At 40.9% G+C, this 21,842-nt stretch overlaps 1 protein-coding gene across 4 annotated transcripts in view; it reads right to left on the bottom strand.

Moving 5' to 3' along the window:
* Positions 1-21,842, bottom strand: part of ARHGEF26 (Rho guanine nucleotide exchange factor 26) — an 81,595-nt gene that overhangs the window by 25,868 nt on the left and 33,885 nt on the right. For all 4 annotated transcript variants that reach the window (XM_074878369.1, XM_074878367.1, XM_074878370.1 and 1 more), the window contains 2 exons: positions 16,230-16,286; positions 11,805-11,965 (listed from right to left, as the gene is read on the bottom strand). In XM_074878369.1, the coding sequence (XP_074734470.1) occupies positions 11,805-11,965; positions 16,230-16,286 (218 nt within the window). The remainder of the gene's footprint in view (positions 1-11,804; positions 11,966-16,229; positions 16,287-21,842) is intronic.

The following is a 21,842-nucleotide window of genomic DNA, read 5'->3' as shown; positions in this document are numbered from 1 at the left end:
TTTTTTGGGGGGGTGGGTGGGGTGGGGGCGTGTGGAGTGGAGATTTTAAATAGTAAAAATGGGAAAAATTACAGTCTTATTTCCATAGAATGTTTATGCTGAATCACAAATCAGAGCCCACAGCAAAAGAATGGCTAAGAAGAGAGTGATTAAAGTGAAGGATTGCATCCACAGATGTCTGAAATTAATGTTTGTTATGGGAGTTACCACAATCTAAATAATGGAAAACAATACATACAGATATATTTGTAACATCAAACCCTTCAAAGCTAATAGCCCATAAAAATACCTTCTATTAAGCAATATCCACTGAGCAACTACAAAGCCAAACAAGAGGAAAAAAAAAAAAAAAAAAAAAAAAGACCCTGACAGCCTATTCCTTCACTCTGCAACAAATTGGAACAACTTTCAGCAGGCCTACCCATAAGTAACTGTACTAATGGCAAGCCACTTGCCTTTTCAACTATTTATAGTATTCTGGCAGAAATCCAGAACAATAAAAGGCCATGGCAACCTTGCCAATATATTCTGTTACAGCCAGATTCTTGAGGTAGCGGGTAAGTGCTCACAGCATCTAGCTCAATGGTATGCATTTCAGAAAAACAGATCTTGATTCAACCAATTAATACCCACTGACAAATGAACCCACAAAGAACACACTGTGGCACTAGAAATGTAAATCTTTTTGATAGATTATGAAGATATCACAACAGCAGTGTCCATTTTAAAAACCTTTCCCATGCTGAACACAGTAATGCTTTTTATAGCGCTGAGACGCAGCAGGATGCTTCTGCCTGTCTCCCCGAGTCTGAAAAGTCACCTACATTCTCATTTGTCACAGGACAAAGTGATCTCTTGCATGTCACAATGAATTTACAAATCATTTTGTGAAGCCTTCTAGCAACAGGGATGAGGCCACTCCCATATAACACACTTGCTAGAACAGCCAAAGTAACGAACAGGGCAAGCAAAGACCTCCGAGAACAACTGGACGCGTAACTCGTCTCAGGCTCTACAAACCCAGGCTGTCACCCGCCATCCCGAGCTTCCCGGTATCCGAGGGTCGGCACTAGCAAATACTGGTGGTGTTACTATTTGCAAGAGAACTAATCCATCTTAATATCCAGGAAGGAAGTTTTTTAACATAAAAGTATGAAGCATACAAAAACATAAATCCAGTATTGCTTAGTCTTGAGTGAAGTGTATCAGCCAGGGAACTCTCCACCAGAGTCTGGAAATAACAGTGATTTATAGAGTGTCCAGGAAACTCTCCAGAGGAAATGACAAATTCCAGACTTTATTTCAAATGAGGAATTCCCCCATCAGGCTCCTGCCCCCTCCCTCTCAGAGCCCAGCGGGTACCGCCGAGGGCAGCCCTGCGCCAGAGGGAGACCGCAAACACTCCCAGGTTCATCTTCCTCCCACAGGCGCCCGCGCCAAGTTGGCAGCCACCTGACCTCCACAACCGAGGGAATGCAAGTTCAGAGTGCAAGCGTCTTGATCACCACGACAGCGTTTTACAGCCCTGCGCAGGGGCTGCTCAGAGCAGAGCACGGGAGAGGCCAAGGGGCAGGAGGCAGCGCTGCCAGAGATGGCTCAGCCCAGCCTCAGGTGCTGCTGGAACTCCCTCTGCGCCAGTGCAGGCACTTCAGCCTCTCTCCTACACATCTGTAGAAGTTATCCGGGGCAGCAAACCATCACAATGCTTAAAGGGGAGGAAGCTGCTGCTCATAAAGCTGCTTTTCCTATAAAATGTACAAATAAGCGTCTGCACACACGATCTTCATGTTGATACAGCCCCATACACAGCAGGAGTCACACCGGGGCACGCGGGATGGCAGACACCCCCCGTGGGCAGGCAAGCTTTCCCAGCTATGAATGGTGCACAGACCAGCCCCTGCAGGCTGGAGTAATGTGGAGCAACTCGTCTATCTGCAATGAAAGCTTTCATCTCGTGAATTTGAGGTTTAAAATCTCATTTAAACAAAGCACACTGACCAGTGATACATGAGAGGAGGCAAGGCAACATACATATATCCTCCCACTGTGACAGCCTTGCTAAACACAGGTATTTCTAGGCTTACTAACAACTTGGTGCCTTTTCAAAAATGTACATTCTTTTTAAGCAAAAAGGGCAGTGGCAGTTCTCTGAAACCAGACTGACTGCTTGAAAACTTATCACTCAGTGTCTACTAAGAAAGGCTGCTTCTTCATTCCTTATCAGTCTCTGCACAAGGAAAGCATAGATGCAAGTTTGATCAACCATTGCACATTCATCCACTTTGGTAGTAAAGAAATACGCAGATAAATACAGTTTTCCTCTTTTGTGCTTCCTACAGCAACAGCAAATTTGAAAATTGGCAAAAGATTCGTAAGCTGCTACTAGAACAAACCCTGCAAGACCCAACAACAAAGCACAACTGCTTGAGGGGAACTGTGTGGGCACTGAGCTTCAGATGATCATGACAGTCATGCTCTGCAGGAAAGGCCACATGAACACCTACTGCTTACATAGCTTTTGGGTTACAGCTGGAAGGCTTTAGAGATTTTTAAGTACTTTTGTTCTACTGTCCTTAAACACAAATGTTCACATGAATAATTCTCTATGCAGAGGTTATGCCACAGAAGAGCCAGAGGCTCCAAGAAGTCAGCTACGAATGTTGCTGTGCAGTTTGTTTTTTTTTTTTTTCTTTTTAAACAGAGAATATGTTTACATAATATACAGATAGGTTTCAGTACCAATAAATATTATGGCAGCTGGCAGCTTCGTGCCACAGTTCTGGCGATGCCAGCTTCCACAGCTCTTGCCCAACTTATTCTTTCCTTCTCCTACCACGCTCTTACAGGTACATCACTGCAATTGCTTGTGGGCTGACACTTGATGAGATCAGGGAACTGCTCAGACGGGGATGTGAGAGAGGTGAGACAAAGAAAACTCTGACCAGGATTGTTTAGTGGGTTATTTTTCAGCTACATCTCATCTGGCTGGCAGCTGGCTGAACTGAGGGAACAATGGGGAAGGGGAAAACCTCCAGGCACCACTAGCACCAAAACCCGACCTTTTACATCAGTTTGCAAAGATAAAGGATACAAATAAACAAACTCACTCTACTCTGCTGGTCCTACAACAGCCCTCTACAACAGAGAGGGCTGTTATGACTCTTGGTTAAACTCACAACTTTAGGGCCTTTCGTCTAGAATATCGTTTCAATCCCTGTTTCAAACAACATGTCATCTCAAAACGAGTTATTTTTATTTGATGCCAAAACTATCTGCTGCTGGATAACACAAACCATTTTAAGTCACTGGTGAGGGAAGATTTGGGGTTTGGGTGGTGTTTTTTTTTCTTTTAAGAAACTATATTGTTAACTTTAAAAACAGTCATTAGAAGACCATTAGGTAGACAAGTATCAGTTCCCAGGCTGAGGACCTCAGCTAGAAAAAGTATCTCCAAAAGTACTTAATTGTAGAAGTAAAGGCAAAACTGAGCACAAAGTCCTAGACCAAGGACCAGCAGAAAAGTTTTGAAAAGTAATCTAATTACAAGAGGAAAAGTTCCAAGGGGACCTGACAGTGAGTGTCTCCTTACAAGAATCTGGGACACTGAGTAACATACCATCTGTGCTGCACTTCCACAGGAAGATAAATTGACAGTACAGAGCTGCAGAGTCTTAAATTTTCCAGAAAGGGACACAAGGACAATTAATTTGTCAAAATAATTTTGGTAGTAATACAACACACAAAGAATACTGAGAGGACAGTGTGCAGATGCAGTTTTAAATACAAGCATAGACAGGCAAGAAAAAATTACTAGAATTCTCTACAGAGAAAAGTAAAACAAAGATTCTAATGAGTACTCAAAAATACCACTTTTGTAAATCTAAAACAGAAACTGAATTACCTTTCATCTGACAAACACTGTTAATATCATCAAGCTTCAGCCACCACAACTAAAAATCAATAAAAACACTCACCGACAACCATGTGGTTGAGGTGCCACAGCAACTGTAACTGGTATCTCACAGCCCTGGGTGCTCTGCCAGCTCTTTTACTGAACCTTTTCCCAAGAAACGCACATGTTACCACTCTCTATTCCCTGACATCTGCTGTCAGTCCAGTTTCAGAGAGACAAGGAAGTAGAATCATGTTTTGCAGGGAAGTAAAAAGACAACCCAGAGACGGTATTACATGGGAGAGATTGTGAAGGCCTTAAGAGAAAACCAGAGAGTAACAGAAAGCAGCCAAGCGGCTGAAGGTGCATCGTGTGTCTTTTCAGGTGAACTCAACCCCACCACAGAAGTTTAAATCAACCTGTCCACAGAGGAGAGTTGAGCAGAACTGTTCTTCAATTCCTTCCTCCCCTGGCATGCAAATGCTTGAGAATACTGCACTCGTTCTTTCAGGGAAGGTAGGGGAGAAAAAGAATGTTTTGAAAAACACCCTGATTTACTCTCGAAAACTCTTGAGTAAAACTCATCAAAAGAATGGGTTCCCTCTGTCCTGCAGTCAGTACTGCAGTCTGTAACGAGAGGACCTCCCTCTGCTACTCTTGACCTTGGCAAACGGTGCTCATTTAGGTTTTGATCACATGGTAAAAAGAGCTGACACATACAGGGTACATCTACACTGCCAAATAAACCCCCCCCCAACGAAACACTTGCTGTACATCATGTAATCCTTCAGAAACAATGCCCTGGAGGGTCCGCTCTGAGCACTGCAGGAGACTGCAGCCCCAGGGATCTGGCAAACATCAGCAAATCACTTGCCTTGATTTACTACGTAGTGTCTATTTTAATTAGCAAAATAAGTAAACACAAACATCAACATGATCCAAAGGTCTCCTTAAAAGATCACACCACCTAATACTATTTTAAAGGGATTAAACGGTGTCTATGCAAAGCTTGACAAGCATTTCAAGATCTGCTGGGTAAAACACCGTGGAGGCAAGATGCTAAACACATGGTTACATGGTCAGTATTTAAATGACAGCACAAATGACCCCTGCGATACAAAAGATTTTCTGGAGAAATACAAGTTTTATGCAACTAATATTTAATTTTCATATATCCAGCACTGGAAAAAAAGAACCATAAAGACAGTTTAAGTTTTATGCTTATGTTGGTGTTTCTTGAAGATACAACACAAGCCATTAGAGTGACAAAGTAAGGCAAGTTTACTCTGGGTTCTAGTTCCATCTGGTTTTAATAACTGACTTCAAGCTCAGGCTGAATTCCCTGGTAACCCACACACAACTGCAAATGCCCTCCACCACCACTTGCTGCGCCGTACACAGCGTTACTGAAGATTCTCAGATGGCCTCACCAAAAGTGATCTTTTACAACACCTCTGAGCAGGCCTGAAGGCAAAGATAAGGAGGCCTGAGCAGAGACTGTGCTATATTTAATTTCACAGATGATCGTGCAAGTCAGAGACAAGCAAATTGTGACTAGATTCAGTTTTCTTTACAATGAGCTGGCATTCTCAGAGGGGCACCTGGAATGGAGAACGCAACGGACAGCGTGAAGAGGACTTTGCACAGGATGGAAGGGAACATACTGAAAAACACTCCACTACTCCACCAATGTTCTATTAAAACACTGACTGTTCTCAGAAAAATCTTTTAGGAGTTAAACCCATCCCCACTGGCACACCCCCCCACCCCCAAGCTCACTATCAACAGTAAATATCTTGGGCTAAGAAACTTTTTCATATGTACCAGCCAAGAAAGTGCCTCCCTGCTTCGGTGCAAGCTGTGCCTGCGGGTGACACGTCAGAGCCAGGGGAGAGGCCAGCTCGGGGACCAGAGCCCGGGTCACCAAGGAGGGCAGCACAGCGGCGGGGGGAGAGCTGGCTCACACACAGACTGGGCCATCATGCTCCAGCCTCCCTGGCAGAGCCACTGCAGCCCGAGGATCTTCCTACTGTGTCCTTCCTCCTCCTCCACTTCGCAACCACTGGCAACAGCTGAGTCTATTTATACAGCATGAAAATACACCATGAAGGTGATGGATGGAAATCTGCAAGTTTGGGGTATTCTTTTCAATATGTTGAAGTGAATAATTAGAAGCTAAAGGCTTATTGTATGTTCTGGAAAACTAGGTATCTTCTTCGAGGGCACTTTTTATATAGGTAATTGACAGGTATTTACTACGTTAAGTATTACACAATGCATATATATGTATAAAATTTTCCAAACTCGTTTTAAAAAAAGCGTTCTTTCCCTTAAGTTCTGTTCAACCAAGAAAATGAGCTGAGGGAAGCATGATTCTGTTCAGATTTGTTGTTCCCAGGTGCTGAAGTCATGTATCTAATCTTGTCTCCAATAAGGAAGCTGAATTGTACAAGAACAATCACTGGGTCAGGAATGCAAGTACCAACTGCCTATTATTTTAAAGTTCCTGTTTACCGACGCTGGTAGTCATTTGCAAAGAAACAGCCCAGGTCAACCTAGAGAGTTATTTCAGCTGCCAGAAGAACGCTCTAAACAAATAATTGCTAGATATTAAAGCCAGAGTTCAGCAATGAGCACCGATGTCGGAACAAACCATAAAGGAAGCAATCTGAGGAAACGCAAGGATACGTGCACTGTCCCAAGTGATACAAATCCATAAATGTGTTCCATGGGCACTCAAAAGTTAAAGAAAATGGTATTTTGGACTCCCTGCTCTACAATACGTCCTCCAGAATCCCTGGAATCTCCCGACAATCAAAAAAGGCCCCATGGGCAGTAAAAGCGGATGATGCAGCAATGCTGGGAGAAAGGCACAAGCCACAAACAGTACATTTAGCAACACCTCGAAAACCCCGGCGGCACGTACGGACTGAGCGCTCACCAGCCCCCGCTGCGGGTCAGGGCAAGGCACCAGCCCCTGCAGAGAGCCACGGGTGCCCCATGTCCTGCTTTCACATCCACTGCGAGGATTCTTCTCCCTCTTGTTCCCGTTACTCTGCCCACCATATCCAACTTAGGCACTCAGCCTTACTGATAAGGAAGCCACTTATCTGCTTCAAAATGTCCAGGATGAACAACTTTCTTTGAAAGAGCACAGAAATTCTCCCCCAGATCACAGTTCAGTGTCTCTTACCCCACAGGGTAACCACACGCAGCTGGCTGCCCTCAAGACATTACTTGGCTTTCTTCAAAAACTGTTAACGGCAAGAACAGCGATAAAATACAGAACACAGACTAAGACCTAATAGGAAAAAGGATGTTAATGACTTCTATCACTGCCTTACCTGGAAATCAAATTGGTGAGCTATAACTTACAAATAATTCTCTTTCATTATAGTTCACCTGCATCAGCCAGGGTCTACTCACAGTATTTAAATTTTTATTTTTAGGTTTTTTTTATTATATACAGGGGGGTTTTTTTGCAATCTTCCTAAGAAACCAAGCAACAGAACTCTGCATTCTCCAAAAGTAATATTTTTAATGCCTAGTTAACTGATTCAATACACACACTTCTTAAATGAGCACTAGGACTGTATATTCCTGTGGAAAAAGATGAAGCTGCATCATTTGAAGTATGTTGGAAAGAGGTGAAACATTAACCTAATTCACAAAAAAGTGCTATGAGAAAGTTTACCCATTTCCTAACGTATATTCACACATATAAAATTAAATTAAGATACTCAGACAATGATGTTAACCTACCTCACAAACCCACACCAGCTTCTCTATCAAAATCAAGCCAGAGTTTAAAAATGGTCAGAACCTGCCAAAGTATTTTTTGATATGTGTCTTTTTCTGCTAATGCTCATCTTCTGACGTTCCATTAGCTTTCTGCCTTCTGCTGGCCTAACGGCAGAGTGAGAAACAAAATGCTAAAGCTTTTCTTTCTCCTATAAATTTGGTGATTTGAACTGTCAGACCAAATTGTTCTTCAAGACTTCTCACTAATTTCCCTGTAGCTCCTCTTTCCCAAGACAGGCTCTTGGGAAGCTGACCTCGTTCGCACCACATCCCGAGACTGGAGAGAGTTCTTCTGACTAGTGAGATTGATTGCGCTCTGTTCTCAGACTGCACAGGCCTTTATTTCTGTGTAAGTGGGCCTCTGGCATCCCCATCAGCTCACATCTCGAGGTAACCCCTCTCACTGACTCACGCTGCAGTTCGTGTGATTTTGTGTTCTACCAGTTATGAATTCCTGTATTACACATACAGGCAAATACACAACAAGAGACTTAAGCTTTCTGAAGCCACCTTACAAGATGTTTTCATAAACAAACACATTGTATGCTGCACAAATTATTCAGATCAACTCTTCTTTGTTAGAGACATTCCAATGAGCTCCCAAAAGCAGAGACAGTCTTTGCTGTCTGTATTCTGCTTCTCACAAAGGCAGCTTTGTTTCACCAGAAAAGGCCTTGTCATGCATTAAAAGCCTATCGTGGTGTTTCTGGAGAGTTTCCATTAAACATGTTCTAAGTCAAAGTTCCTAGACATAAGCTTTAAGCAATTTTGACTAAAGATAGTATTTTTATCAGTTCATGTTCTTCAGCTCACCAAACCTTTTTCTGAGCAACCAAAACCACTGATAACTACACTTGTGCTCAGATTTTATATTTTTAAGTAAAGGAAAGGCTGCTTAAAATACAGCATAATGGGACAGATGCTCTATTTTATTACAATTTTATAACAAAAGGATGGATTTTGCTACTTTGAAAGACCTTGAAAATGGGAAGCGATAGTTTGGAGATACCAAGGGGCTTCTGTTTTAATATCACTTTCATTATTTATACAAATGAGGTTGTAAAAAGCCAACACAAACTTTTGTTACAGTTTAACAGTATTGCATAACTCAGGAAACAAAATATGTTTCCATTTAAGTTTAAAAAGGAGTTACGAATTCTGTTTTACTCCAAGTTATAAAAAACCAAGTTCTTAAACCATTAGACTTTCCAGACAAGAAAGAATAAGATTATAATTTTAGGCTAGTGTGGTATTTTTCCATTCTTTCTTTTTTTTTCCCCCCTCCCACTTCCTTTTAAGACCATTAATCAAAAGGGTTGTAAGAATTCCCCTAAAAATATTGCTCTCCCCACCCCCATCTCTGCCCTAAATATTTTAACTGAGAAATTCAGAAGTGGACTGAATGATATGGAAGGCTTAGTCAACACAAGGAAAAACACAGGGAAAAAACCTCTTCACAGAGCTATACTAGTATGGTCAGCTGCGTCTTACAGAAACAATCCAAAGGAGAGGCAAAGTCTGCAGGCTAATTAAACCTTTGATTGCTCTTAAGCTATCTAAAATTGATGGCAATTACCCTCCAATACATGATGGTTCTGTGACATCAACATTTGTCTAGCAAAAATTGGGCTCATGATACTTTACTTTTCTTTTGCAATTCACATTTCACGTAGGGAGAAGCCTTTCAAAAGTGCTGTTCCTTGCAAATAAGGACTTTGATAAGCTGCACTCCCTGACAAGACTGCTGCCATACAACTCTCACTCCTGGGGTGGCTGTGTATTCAGATGATATCCAACTTCTGGCAAAAGACCTCAACTATAAGAGAAACAAAAGGGAACAAGGGAATGGAGAAATGAAGGAATACCAAAGGAGTCCAAAGGTACACTTATTATACAGCTCCTGAATTAGGCTGGCACTTGACACAATACATTAGGCTCTCTCACATGTATGCTCCACGAAACAAAAGCTTCACAAGACAAAGTCAAACTGCTGCACAACAGATGTAAAATTCCACAGACTTCGTGGGGCTTCAGAAGAAATAGAAGCCAAGAAAGGACATAACCATGACTGGGAACATGAAACTTGATAAGTTCCGCAAAGGTAAAGAATTCAGAACATCACAATTTCTACAAGAAGGGAACAAAGGGGACAAAAGAAAAGGGAACCAAAAAAAGCTGAAAAGGTGAGAAGCACTGACTCTAGAAATATTCCTAGCCTGACAGATCCCTTATCCAACCATCAGCCCCATTTCTGAAAGGAGGATAATATTTTTCTGTTCCACAGGTAGAAAGATACATTTGAAGTTGCACAATGCTACAGTTAAGATCAATCAGTACCTTAACTAGGCCATGCACATCCTTTAGCCATTGTGCTTTATTTCAATCTGGAAATAAGGTATAAGAAAATAAGCATAGACATTCTTATTTTTTAGCTATGTAGACCACAAGTAATTCACCTGCTGATATTGCTATTAACCAGACTATGGTAATGAACAAATTATTACAAGGCAAAGCTTCATTAAACAACTTTTTGAAATAGAGTTTGAAGTATCTGTAACCCTGAAGTACACTGTGAGTGCACATACATACACGTGTCCTGAATTAAATAATGGTGGCAGTAATTATCAGCAATCATAAAACAGACTTCTCAGCATTTGTATCGTGTAAGATCTGCTAACATCTCCTTTCCATTAGGCACTACTTGTAGTGTGTCCATTTTTCTTGTTATTGATTTTGTACTGAAGAAACTTGCCAAAAAAAAGCAGCTGATAGCGTGCAGCAGATCTCTTTAACCAAAGAGGCCTTTGGTGCGAGGTGCTATGGCATGCACAGCACTGTCCAGGAACAGTGACACGCCTCTGCTGTTTACATAAGAGATACCAGTCACACAGTATGCTGCACAGCCAGTACTCAGCAGAAAGTAAACAGTGATTCAACTAATTAAGGAAAACAAGAGTCAGTTCTTAAGGACAAGTATGAAAGTCCAGCTCAATTTTTAACAGTTTAATAAGGGCAGACTAAGTCTTTACAGGCTATCAAATTAAGCTAAGTATGAATGCTTGAATATCAACATTTAGCTCAGGAACTGTTTAGATTTGAAGGATGCTTATTTCTACTAAAATACACTATGTTCTTTCCTTCCCTACCTATTTTCAGAGAAACTAATACCAAGCTTATCCCATTACATGTAAGCTCAAACACAGTGGCAAGGTGAGTCTGTACATGTCCATGGTTACTTGTATTTTCCACCTTCAAACGAGCATGCAGTTTTGGAACAATGGTTACCACTCCAAACTGGTTACTTGAGATTCCAATAAGAAACTTACTTTTATGTTCAAACACCTATTAAATAACAACCACACATCTCCAGTTCAGCTTACCTATAAGCTCTCTTTACTTAATCAGTACAGCCAGAAAAGTAAACTGTTCAACTTCAAAAAGAAAGAGTATTCTCACAAGAAAAGGTATTTTTTTTCCAAATGAGAGCAAGATGCCTCAGAGAACAAGAGCGTAGGTAAGGCACAGCCTGAGTCTGCAAATGCTACTACACATCATAGATAGTACAAACCAAAGCTCTACTACTCAAGGAGCTGCTGCCTATGAGGTATATAAGGAACATATAATCCAATCCAACAGGGGCTCACTCATATTACAGAAACAGAATCAATCTATGGTTAGCAAAATAAAACCTTATCTGTTTGTATTATATGGAATGATTCTTTAGCACTGCAGAGCACATATATTTTGGTGCTCTCAAAGAACTAAGAATCCAATTCTATTCTAATTTCTTTACAGCTTATAAAAAGTAAGACTCTGCATATTAACACGTGCAACATTTGACTTCTCATTCTTAAATTGTCTGGCCTAAATTTTTGCTGAATTTGCTACCTTGCAACTGTTTCTTCATTTTGTGTAACACTAAAGACACTGTTTTGCATACTACATTTCATTACTTGACTGAAAGATATTTTGACTACCAGTAATCACCCCTCAGGTATAATTTAAAAAGTATAAGTAATTTAGATCTATAATTACTAAATTTTGAATTTCAATTTATAATTTTAAAAATGTATTTAAAAAAAATAATGTAGAAATGCATTGCTACACTTACTTTTTGCTTGCTTCATAAACATCCGTGATATTGGAGAAAAGGTGATGACTCTCTGTTTTGGTCATTGTGAGGCTCAGTTCCCTGGAATTTTTAAACATCCGGATCAGAATCTCCAAGCTCAGCAAGTAAGAATGCTCAGAAGATATCACTTCAAATATTGCCTGCAAAGTGGAGGGGGGAAAGAAAAGACTTACTACTGACTAGATGTTTTGGGGTTTTTTTAAAAAAAAGGAAAACATGGAGGAGGGGTGCAAAGAAAAGTTATTGGATGTAAACTAGAGATTGTAACATAAATATTCATTTCCATGATAGTTGCATCATTTACTTAGAAATAAGTGATTTAATACTAGAAAAAAAACTTCAAAAAGTCCATATCCAGACTCCTCAATGCAACTGCAGACAGAGTTTGAAGATAAAAACCACCAACTGTGATCACTCCCATCCATACTCCTGAGAGGTGGGTTTTGGGTTTTTTTTTTTTTTAATTTAAAGAAAAAAATACACATCTGTTTCTGTGGTCCAGTTGGAAGCTTCCTATCAGTCATACCACTGTTGACCAGCCAGCATTTACTTTTGCTTTTTTAAACAGAAGCTGCAAAGTTATTTACTTGAAAGAGTTCTTGGGTAAGAGAGCTCTGCTTACCCAAGCACATGCAGAAAAGCAAAATTCAGGTTTTAGTCACCTATCCGCAGTGACCCCCAGCCCCTTTGATGACCTCAAGCAGGGGGCAGGCACGCGAGGAGCTGAGCTCTCTGCAGTGGGGGCAGGAGGCTGGCGGCAGGGCAGGCAGGAGCAGGTGACAGCCACTGTCCCCTGCCGCCATCCGTGACCAGACATACAGACAGACTTCCAGCACGTTCCCTCACCCCCTCCAGACAACCTGGCTGTTTTATCACCCTACCCCTCAAAGAGTGGCCACCGTAACTTCCATCAGCCGGCTGACATGCAAAGCAAACTTTTAATGGACTCTTGGACTTTGAAATCCACATACTTGTTCCATTGGAAATTATCATCTCTCATGTAGAGACCTATTGAGCTTTTGACATCTTTTACCTCTCTAGGCTTTATTTGCTGATAATCTAATAGAGTTCTTGTTTGTATATAAATGGAAAAAAAAATAAATCATTTTCGTGAACCCTTTTGTCACGAGCTCCACCAAGTCACATTTGTCATCAGTGCTACCTTCCAGGTATTACTAACACAGAATAACACCATCAGCAGAAGAAATGTAACTTTGTTCTCAACATAACCGATGTTAATACTTGCATGTATAATTTCATTAGTTACCTGCAACTAACTTCTCTAAGCATTCTCAAACCAAAGGGGGAATATCTACTTGAAATGCAGGAGTGCAGAGCTGTGTATTTCGAGATGGCTCTACAGACACAGAGAGTCTGGCAGCTGGCTCTCTGCAGGAGGAGCTCCCTTGGATGGCCCCATGGACGTGCTCTAGAGAAACCCTGCTCTTCCCTCACCAGCAAGAAAGGCAAGGGAGACTCCGGGCAGGCCGAAGGCAGCCTTCCTCAATACTGCCAACTGAGACAAACGATACTGGGAACATTCTGCTGGGAACGTTTGTTTGTAAGATTTCTTAAAGAGTTCAGGTCTAGTGAATTCTGCTGGTGTTGCTAAGGTGAGCTTTTGATCAAATACCATTTCTCTTGGGTATCCTGAGTCTCAGTGTTCCCAGACTGCTTTCAAAATTATTCTTACCCTTCTAAAAAGTCTTCTTCAAAGAACTGAGATTTTAATAATGAAATAACAAGTTTTGGATTTCTTAGAACAAACCAAAACAAAAAAATATCTGCTTTAGCTGAAGCCTTAAAGGTTTATGCAGTGCAAAGACGACTGCACCCCACGGAAAACCTACGGGGCCATTACACATACAAGGAAAGGAAGTCTAAAGTACTCATCAGTGGCCTCCATCTTATTACCTACCTCCAAACCTGACGGGACCTGGTGAGAGAGCAAGCAGCAGGTACGTAACAGCTACAGCATATGACATCTTATTCGCAAGCGTCAATACTGCTGTGCAAGAAGATACTCAAAGGTGATACTTAAAATAATGTTAAATTGCCTGCCAACTCCTTCAACCTCAGGAATCCAGAGAACATATACATACGTCAGCCAAACTCTGGCAGCAAATCTACCGACTGCCTGGCTAACACAGTACAGAAAGGTGCCTTAAAAGGGCATTTTGGCCTTTGCCCAGCAGTCACATTTCCACTCCTCAGTCTCACTGTACTCCTCCTAGCTGTGCTCACAAAGGAAGGATTTACCTAACGATTGCTGTATGGCTCCACGGCTAATTGACATTCTTCAACACAGGAAAATACACAAGCTCTCTTATTATTATTGTTTTGGAGGGGTTTTGTTTATGCTTTTACTGAGGACTCTCATGGACTTCTTTCAGTTTGGTAACAAAGTCATTAGCACAGTCAGAAATAAATGGGGCAAAGAAAGATACTCTGCTTCTAATATGTGAGGAAGGGAGAAAAGATTGTCTTACCATGACCCAAACACATTTTGGAGCATTAAAAAAGGGTTAAGAAACAATCTTGACTTTGACATACAGTAACTACATCACATTCAGAGCCTGGGGTGGCATTTCCCAGGTACTCACTAACAGCATTTCTGAATGACAGCTGGAACCGTATTGTGGTTCATTTGCATGGTATCGAGCTAGGCAGATGTTTGAACCCTGATCGACAGTGAACACTCCTCAGAGGCCAGATGCATACTGCAGCTTGTACACACATACACAGCTAGAGCTTCCAGCTTGCAAGAAAAGATCTATCAAAAATTATTTTAGTTCAGATCAGTCTGTCTATGACACATCTTTGACAAAAGATGCAGAGACCATCTCGCTAATGTGTTCTGGAAGATGGGATGTCCGTGAATGAATGACATTGACATTTAATCAAGGTAGAAAGTAAGCAAATATATTTTTCTGCAGTGACAATATATTATGATGGCAAAAGTAATCTAATAGGCTCTAAAAAGCAATTTAAAGAATAGATAAAAATAATCAATAAAAGGCAATTTAAAAGAAATACAGCAAAGGCGTGACTTGGTAGTATAACTACATCCTAATATTATTTATTTAGGCTCCCTCTGAAAGAATGGGCCTCTAATATTCAAATAAAAACCACCTCAGGCTTGAAAATATTTCTGGTAGCATTAAAGACTTTACATTTAAAAGGCATCTAAAAAACTCGTTCTCTTTGAAGGGATGTAAATACGACTTCAGGAAACATAGGCTAAAGGATGACTGAAATAAATGCCTTGTGTCTCTGAGCTTCCCAGCAGGAGGAGACAGAAGAGCAGAACACATGGCCTGCACTGCTGCACAGCCTCTTCCCCAAAAAACAACAGAAGATAGCCAAAGAAATGTAGCATTACAAAAAAACCCCAAACTATTGTCTAAATCTCTTGTATGCGATACAAGATGTTTCTGTATTGCATGTATGAACAGACCAGCTGTAGTTCAGGCAGCTAAATTAGTATTTGAGGCTCGCTGCACACATCTGTGAACTTCACAGAAAACCCCAGTTGGGTCTCACTCAGCTCCATTCACCGAGGTATGTCCTGAAGTGAAATGAAGGTACTGAACAAATTACCATGGCAGGTAATGCTATAGTATTTCTATTTAAAAACTTGGGGTTTTTTCCTATTGAAGGACATACCTCAAGAACTGCAGGTATACAGTTGGCTAGGTCAGGCTATTCTTTTCAACACCTCTCATTCATTTTGGTATAGCCCCTGTAAGTAAGGAATGAGGGTAAAGCAGATAAAGTGGACAAAAGGAGCAAAGATCAAGAGCAAAGGAGATAAAGAGGACGAAAGGAGCAAAGGGGAAAGAGCCAGAGAGAGAAAGAACTGTATCAGTAATTGCTGCTGCTGCTGTCTGTACTGCTGACAGCATGGATGCACCTACTCCATCACAGCGTGAAGGGAGAAAGGTTACGCTGTGCTCGCACGTTCACAATAGTTCACAGTTGCTTACAGGATTAGTTACACCTAAGGGGCATTGTAAAAAGCTGTTCTTTGTGCCTCACTACCTTTAAAAATGTATATGCCACCTCCTTCCCTCTGTGAACACAAGGTTAACTTTAACCTTCCCCAGGACAGCAGGCAGCAGCGCATCAGCCAGGCTGCAGCTGCTGGAGCAAGCATACCTAGGGACCACTCCTCCAGCATGGCCCGCGGGACGTGGGCAGGGGACCCGTGGCAGGGACATACACATGCCAGCCATAGCCAGGTTTAGTTTATTTAGTCTCCCTGGGGAGAGAAGACACTTCACTCTAGGACAGGAAGCAATGTGATGAACTTGTCTCCTTATCAACAAATAGAGAGTATTAGATCAGGCACGCAGCGCATCCCTGAACAGTCAATGAAAAAGAATGTGTTACTTTAAAGAGTACCTCCTGTCTTTTTCTTTCTTCCTGGCTGATTGCTTCTGATAATCCATTCTTCTTTACCTAAAAATAAATAAATTGAAATTTTTAACATCTTTTGTAGAAAATTGTGATTTAAAAAAAAAAAATACAGGACTATCAAAACATTGCACTAAGAATTCAGCTAAAGCATCTGTCCACTTAGAAAGACAACAATGAACCAGCAGAAATAAAAAAACAATTAAGTCAGAAACGTCTGTCATTTGACTTATCAAAAGAACAATTTCATTAAAAACTATCCCAAGACACAAACACAGAACTACCGCTGCAAAAAGCATGCACAGCTGAATCACGGTCACCCTGCACAACCTCCCTGGATTTTACACACACAGAAGCAGGGAAACTGCTTTCTCCTTTTAAGTTACATTTCTTGGCTGGCACGTACCTCACGAGGTTCATTTTCTGAGTAGGCCTGAAAAAATCTTGGTGCCTTCATTTGTTAAGCCCACCTAAAGGCATAGACAACCTACTAGACAGGTAGTTTGTTGGCCAAAAAAATGTTCATGAGGAGCCCCAGCTGTATCCTAACCTGACACAGCAAAGCCCTGAGTAAACAGCCCAGTATTTCTACCCTCAATCCTACGATGACGTGTCTCCCACTGCACCCTACAGCCCAATCCCCCAGGAGAAGTTTGCCCCAGCTCTCCATATACACTGCCACAAACTCCAGCCACAGCCACATCTTCCACAGCCTCAAGCCACGTGCTCAGTCACCAAATTCCACACCAGAGACCCCTGAGGCCTGGTGCAAACCACATGCATTATGACACATAGCAGGAGAACATAAAAAAAAAAACCCCAAAAGCAAAAAGCAAAGCACCAAGGAGGGGCTGACATTATGCATTTCCTAGAGAGTGTTAAGCACAAGACCTTAGATCAGGAGGGTCCCTGTGTACGGCACGCTGGACCAGGGCAGGGGGAAGAGGCCACTGCACAGCACTACACACATGAAAGATGCTGCTCTCTTCATGGAGCAGTAAATGTCACAGGACATGAGGCCTAACAGATGCACTTCCGTTCTCCCATTTCTCCTCCAGTCTTCTCCAAAAGCTCCTAACGTACTATCATCAACAGCTTTCTTGTCTTACTCCCCTTGTTGCCTGGAATTTTCAAGAATATATTATTCCTTATTTTATTCCTGCATACCAGGCACCACAAACCTGGGTAGCAGGCTCAAGAGTAAAGACGACACAACATTAAGGAGTGCCACACTTTGTTCTGCGTGCATGCTTAAGTATATACACACATGTAGATAATTATAAAAATAACAAATGTTCCAGTGTTCGAGCAATTGTTCTTTTGAACCCAAGTTACAGATTCCTGGGTCCCACAAGCATTCACTTCTGCACACTGAGCACAAACTAATTAGACACCTTTCTATTAAAGTACCTTTCAATCAACAACCTGAAAGCTTTAAAGCTTGCACTAGGAAGGTACAATGGCACTTTTTTCTGGGTCCAGTGAAGACTTTTCTAAAAATATGCTGACACAGGAAATACCTATGAACATATCCAAGAGATTTCAATGCTTCCTGTTAATACAGCAACTGCAAATTTCCAGTGAGGTCAATGCAGCAGCTGCTCTAATCACGTTCAGAAAACTGTAGCTGTGTTCCGTGATCATTGTTTTGTCAGATGGGTGTGTACATACAAAGTACATATATGAATTCATCACATAAGCAAATGGCTCAACCTGCTTAATTAACGGCAACAATTCCAAGAGAAAGAGGTCCAAATATGGACACTATTTTTGGCATACTCTGTGAAAGAAAATTCAATTCCTATTTCTGAGGTGTCCAAAATGTTTTGGCTGAAATAGCCTAAAAAAATCACATTTGTGATACTATGCAAACAAACACTTAATACAAGCTAAGAACATAGACAGAAAGACCGGAAAAGGCCCAACACTACAGCTAACATCATCTTATTGTCACACTGAGCTGCTCAGTTATGACTGATTCAACCATGGAGACGAGGAGGAAAGGATGAAAGAACAACAGGTTAACTCTGTGTTTATGTACAAGAAGTTCCTCCAAAATCAGGAGGTGCTGCAGCAGGGGAACTCACCAGAAATATTTGAGAAATATAGTAAGTGTCTGCACCATAAACCAAATTGAACATAATGCAGAGATCAGCCCTGAAGATCTTCGACAGTAAAACCTGGTAGTTTTTGTTTAATACCGCAGAGAAGAGGCAGCCACGGGAAGGCAACAGCATAAGTGGCTTGGGAAAGCAACTTGTGGGCAACTTTTTAAATGAATGAGAAAAATCACAACCACGTTTATCCCAAACCAGAGAAAGAGATGATCAGAAAAATGAAACACAAGATGACCAAAGCTTGGAAAGACTTTTGGGTTAGAGAGACAACAGTTGAGAGAACATACAAAATCCTGATACAGCACTACGTAAATACATTGAACCTACTGGGCATGAAATGGAGGACTTGATGCTAAAACACCCATTTAATGTTAAATACTTCAATAATTATGAGCATTACCCATGCTACAGGACATCTGTTTCCAGTGCTACATCTCAAGAATATTTATAAGAACCACAGCAGCATTGACAGTAGTAATGAAAAGTGAACACGCACCATATTGTCCAGCCTGGACAGCAAGGACCTGGAAAAACAGACATTCAGCAGAATCACAGACTGAGTTGGGTTGGAAGGGACCTTAAAGCCCATCCAGTCCCACCCCACTGCCATGGGCAGGGACACCTTCCACTAGCCCACGTTGCCCAAAGCCCTGTCCAACCTGGCCTTAAGTTCAAAGTCCACCAGTCAGATGCAGTGGTCAAACTCTGCAACAAGTTGCCCAGGGAGGGGTGAGGTCTCCACCCGTGGAGATGTTAAAAGCCTGATGGGACAGAGTCCTGGACAACTCGCTCTAACTGACCCTCCTGGAGCAGGGGGGTTGGACAAGATGATCTCCAGAGGTCCCTTCCAACCCAACCGAAGCTGCAATTCTTTGCATGCAGAATAACACACATTATCATTATCCACACCAACTGAATACTGCATTGGTTGGGAAGTAAATACATTTAATGGAGCACACAAGCTAGGATCACTGCCTATGATCTCCTGGAAATTCTTCAAAAATATCAAAAGATACTTTTGGAATACATTCTGGAAATATTGTTTTTTCTCCTTAAATTAGAACTTTTAAATTAACTGATGAAGGTTGGAAGGAACAGAGATAGTAGATAAGGGAGCTCTTTACCTAGTCACCTGCTTTACTGTTGGCTGTCTAATCTCTAACAGGCACCTGAGGAGGAAGAGGGTTCAGGAGAGGAATTTGAAAGGAACTGCATTTAAACAGGACCCCTATTTCAGAGGCTTTAAATGTTCTCTGAAAAACTCCATCTTAGTTTCACGTGTGTGCGTACACTGCCGAAAGACAGAAATGCCCTTTTTTTTTTTTACTATTATCATAAAGGATTTGACAACTCCATACACGAAGGTTTCACTACCCTCCTCAAACAGGAGGTCTGGTCCGAACCACATCAGCGGTCAAGCCCGTGTGGCCAAAGAAACACCCTGCAGGAAGAGTGGATCATCCTGCTGCCCTTCCCCACAATTTCCTCGCGTAGTCACTGCTAACAAATACCATAAACATATTAGTCTCCTTCTTTCCTTATGTATGCTGAAACCCAATACTTTGACATTTTCCAGCTGACTTCCTGTTACAATTCCACACTCACTTTTTAATACACACTGACAGCATGTAATTTTTCCAGAGAGTTATAAACACAGACACTATGAGATTGAGTCCCGTATTTTGTTTTCACAGTGCTCTACCTTTTCCCACACACTCCCCACTTCCAAACTCGTAAATCAAGTAAAGACACGGAACAAGTTTGCTGTGCTAGAAATCGTAAAGAACAAGTTGGTTTATGTAACTGTAGCATGGCACAGGAATGGTTCTCTGACTGAGATGATCTTCATACTATTTTGGCCTTACAACAAATCAGTATTTTTTAAATTATTATTATTACTGAATAGCATTCCTTCCAAAATACCTCAGCTGTTGAGCATTTAACTGCTAGTTTGCCTAGAAGGCAGAAAAAAACCCAATTTGACTTCATTATAAACAAACTTTTTTGCAACATGAAGCAAATTAAGTACATGTAAAGTACTCAATTTGTTGAAAATAAGATTTAAAGCAAATCTTTTCAAAACCACATTGTCTTGCCTTCTTTATAATTACTGAATCAAAGAGGGATTCATGTTTCAATATGTTAAACTGGAAAAGGTCATCAACATCTGTAAGACAGCTCTTCTAAAAAGACAATCTGAACAACCTTAGAAGATCTTCCTGAGGCTTTAATAACTAATTTATATAGGATATACACAGCCAGTGGCCCAACTGTCAAATATTCCAGGTGATCACATCATATAATAATCTCTTATGCCACATACAGAGATGAGGTTCTACAATGTTCTACAAATTACATAAATGAAAACAAAAAAATCCCCAAACCCTTCCAGAAGCCACAGAAATGATCAAAGGATAAAATTAACCACAGAAACACAGAATTTTTACAGTTTCTGTAGTCTCAAAGCCTTTCTCAATGAGAGCCTGTAGCTATCATTATATCAATAGATCGATTATATCAAGAAATATCAATTAGTATCATTAATTTGCCAGTTTATTAGCAGGGAAGCTAGCAAGATTACAGTACTGATTAAAACAGCTGAATTCTACTTTGTTTAACGATGTTACTAAGAAAAAGCCAGTGCAGATGCTTCACAGACTGTGCTAAGGATAGCAGACTACCACCATCTGAACACTCTGCTTTTTTAAAATGGTTTACATTAAATATATGCAATCAAATCAACTTAGAGTTGGCTTGCAGCAATTTAGAACAATTCAGCTGAAACATGTTTGTAACTGAAGCTTTTCTTTAGTATAATTCAGCCCTTTTGGTGAATTCACACAAACACTTTTCTTTTTACAAATCAGTAAAGTTGTCTGTTTGACAAATACAGGCCCCTAAAAAGAACCTTCTCAATTATATTGTTTTTTATGTAAAACAAAGACCAGTAATTGATCAGCACTTCAATGTTGTTATTACGAAATGAAGAACAAAGTTGAGAAAAAAGAAGAACAGAACTAAATCCTATTTAAGGTTTGGTCCACACCACTCCAATTTATTGGAAGGAACTACAAAGCACAGATTTGACTCTGAATTTACATGCTGTTGGGATTTAAACTGTCTTTTCAGGCTTTCTGACAGTGCCCCGTCCAGAAGAGCCAGCTACAGTAACATACTGGTGTAAACCATGACTCCTTGAAGGACCAGCATCGCTATGGCTGCCAACGCCCCATGCCAGCAAGGCCAAAGCAGCCCACTCTAGTGACCCTGAGAGCTACAAAGTCAGGGTCTTAAATTCCATATGCAAAAAGAGGCATGTTTGATTATTTCTGTTGTTGTTCAGCAGAGTTTAAAAAGAAAAAAAATAACAGAAATGTATCTTAAAGTGTAGAATTATGAAATATTAATTCATTTGCATATCAAAGTTGTATTTAATTTCATCTTAAAACTACACTGACTTCCTTGGTAATTCCAAAGCACATAC

Source organism: Strix uralensis, chromosome 9 (genome assembly GCF_047716275.1).
Source record: "Strix uralensis isolate ZFMK-TIS-50842 chromosome 9, bStrUra1, whole genome shotgun sequence".
NCBI classification, from domain to species: Eukaryota; Metazoa; Chordata; class Aves; order Strigiformes; family Strigidae; genus Strix; species Strix uralensis.
Note: the sequence above shows the minus strand (reverse complement) of the source record. Positions and strands in the feature narration are given on the sequence as shown.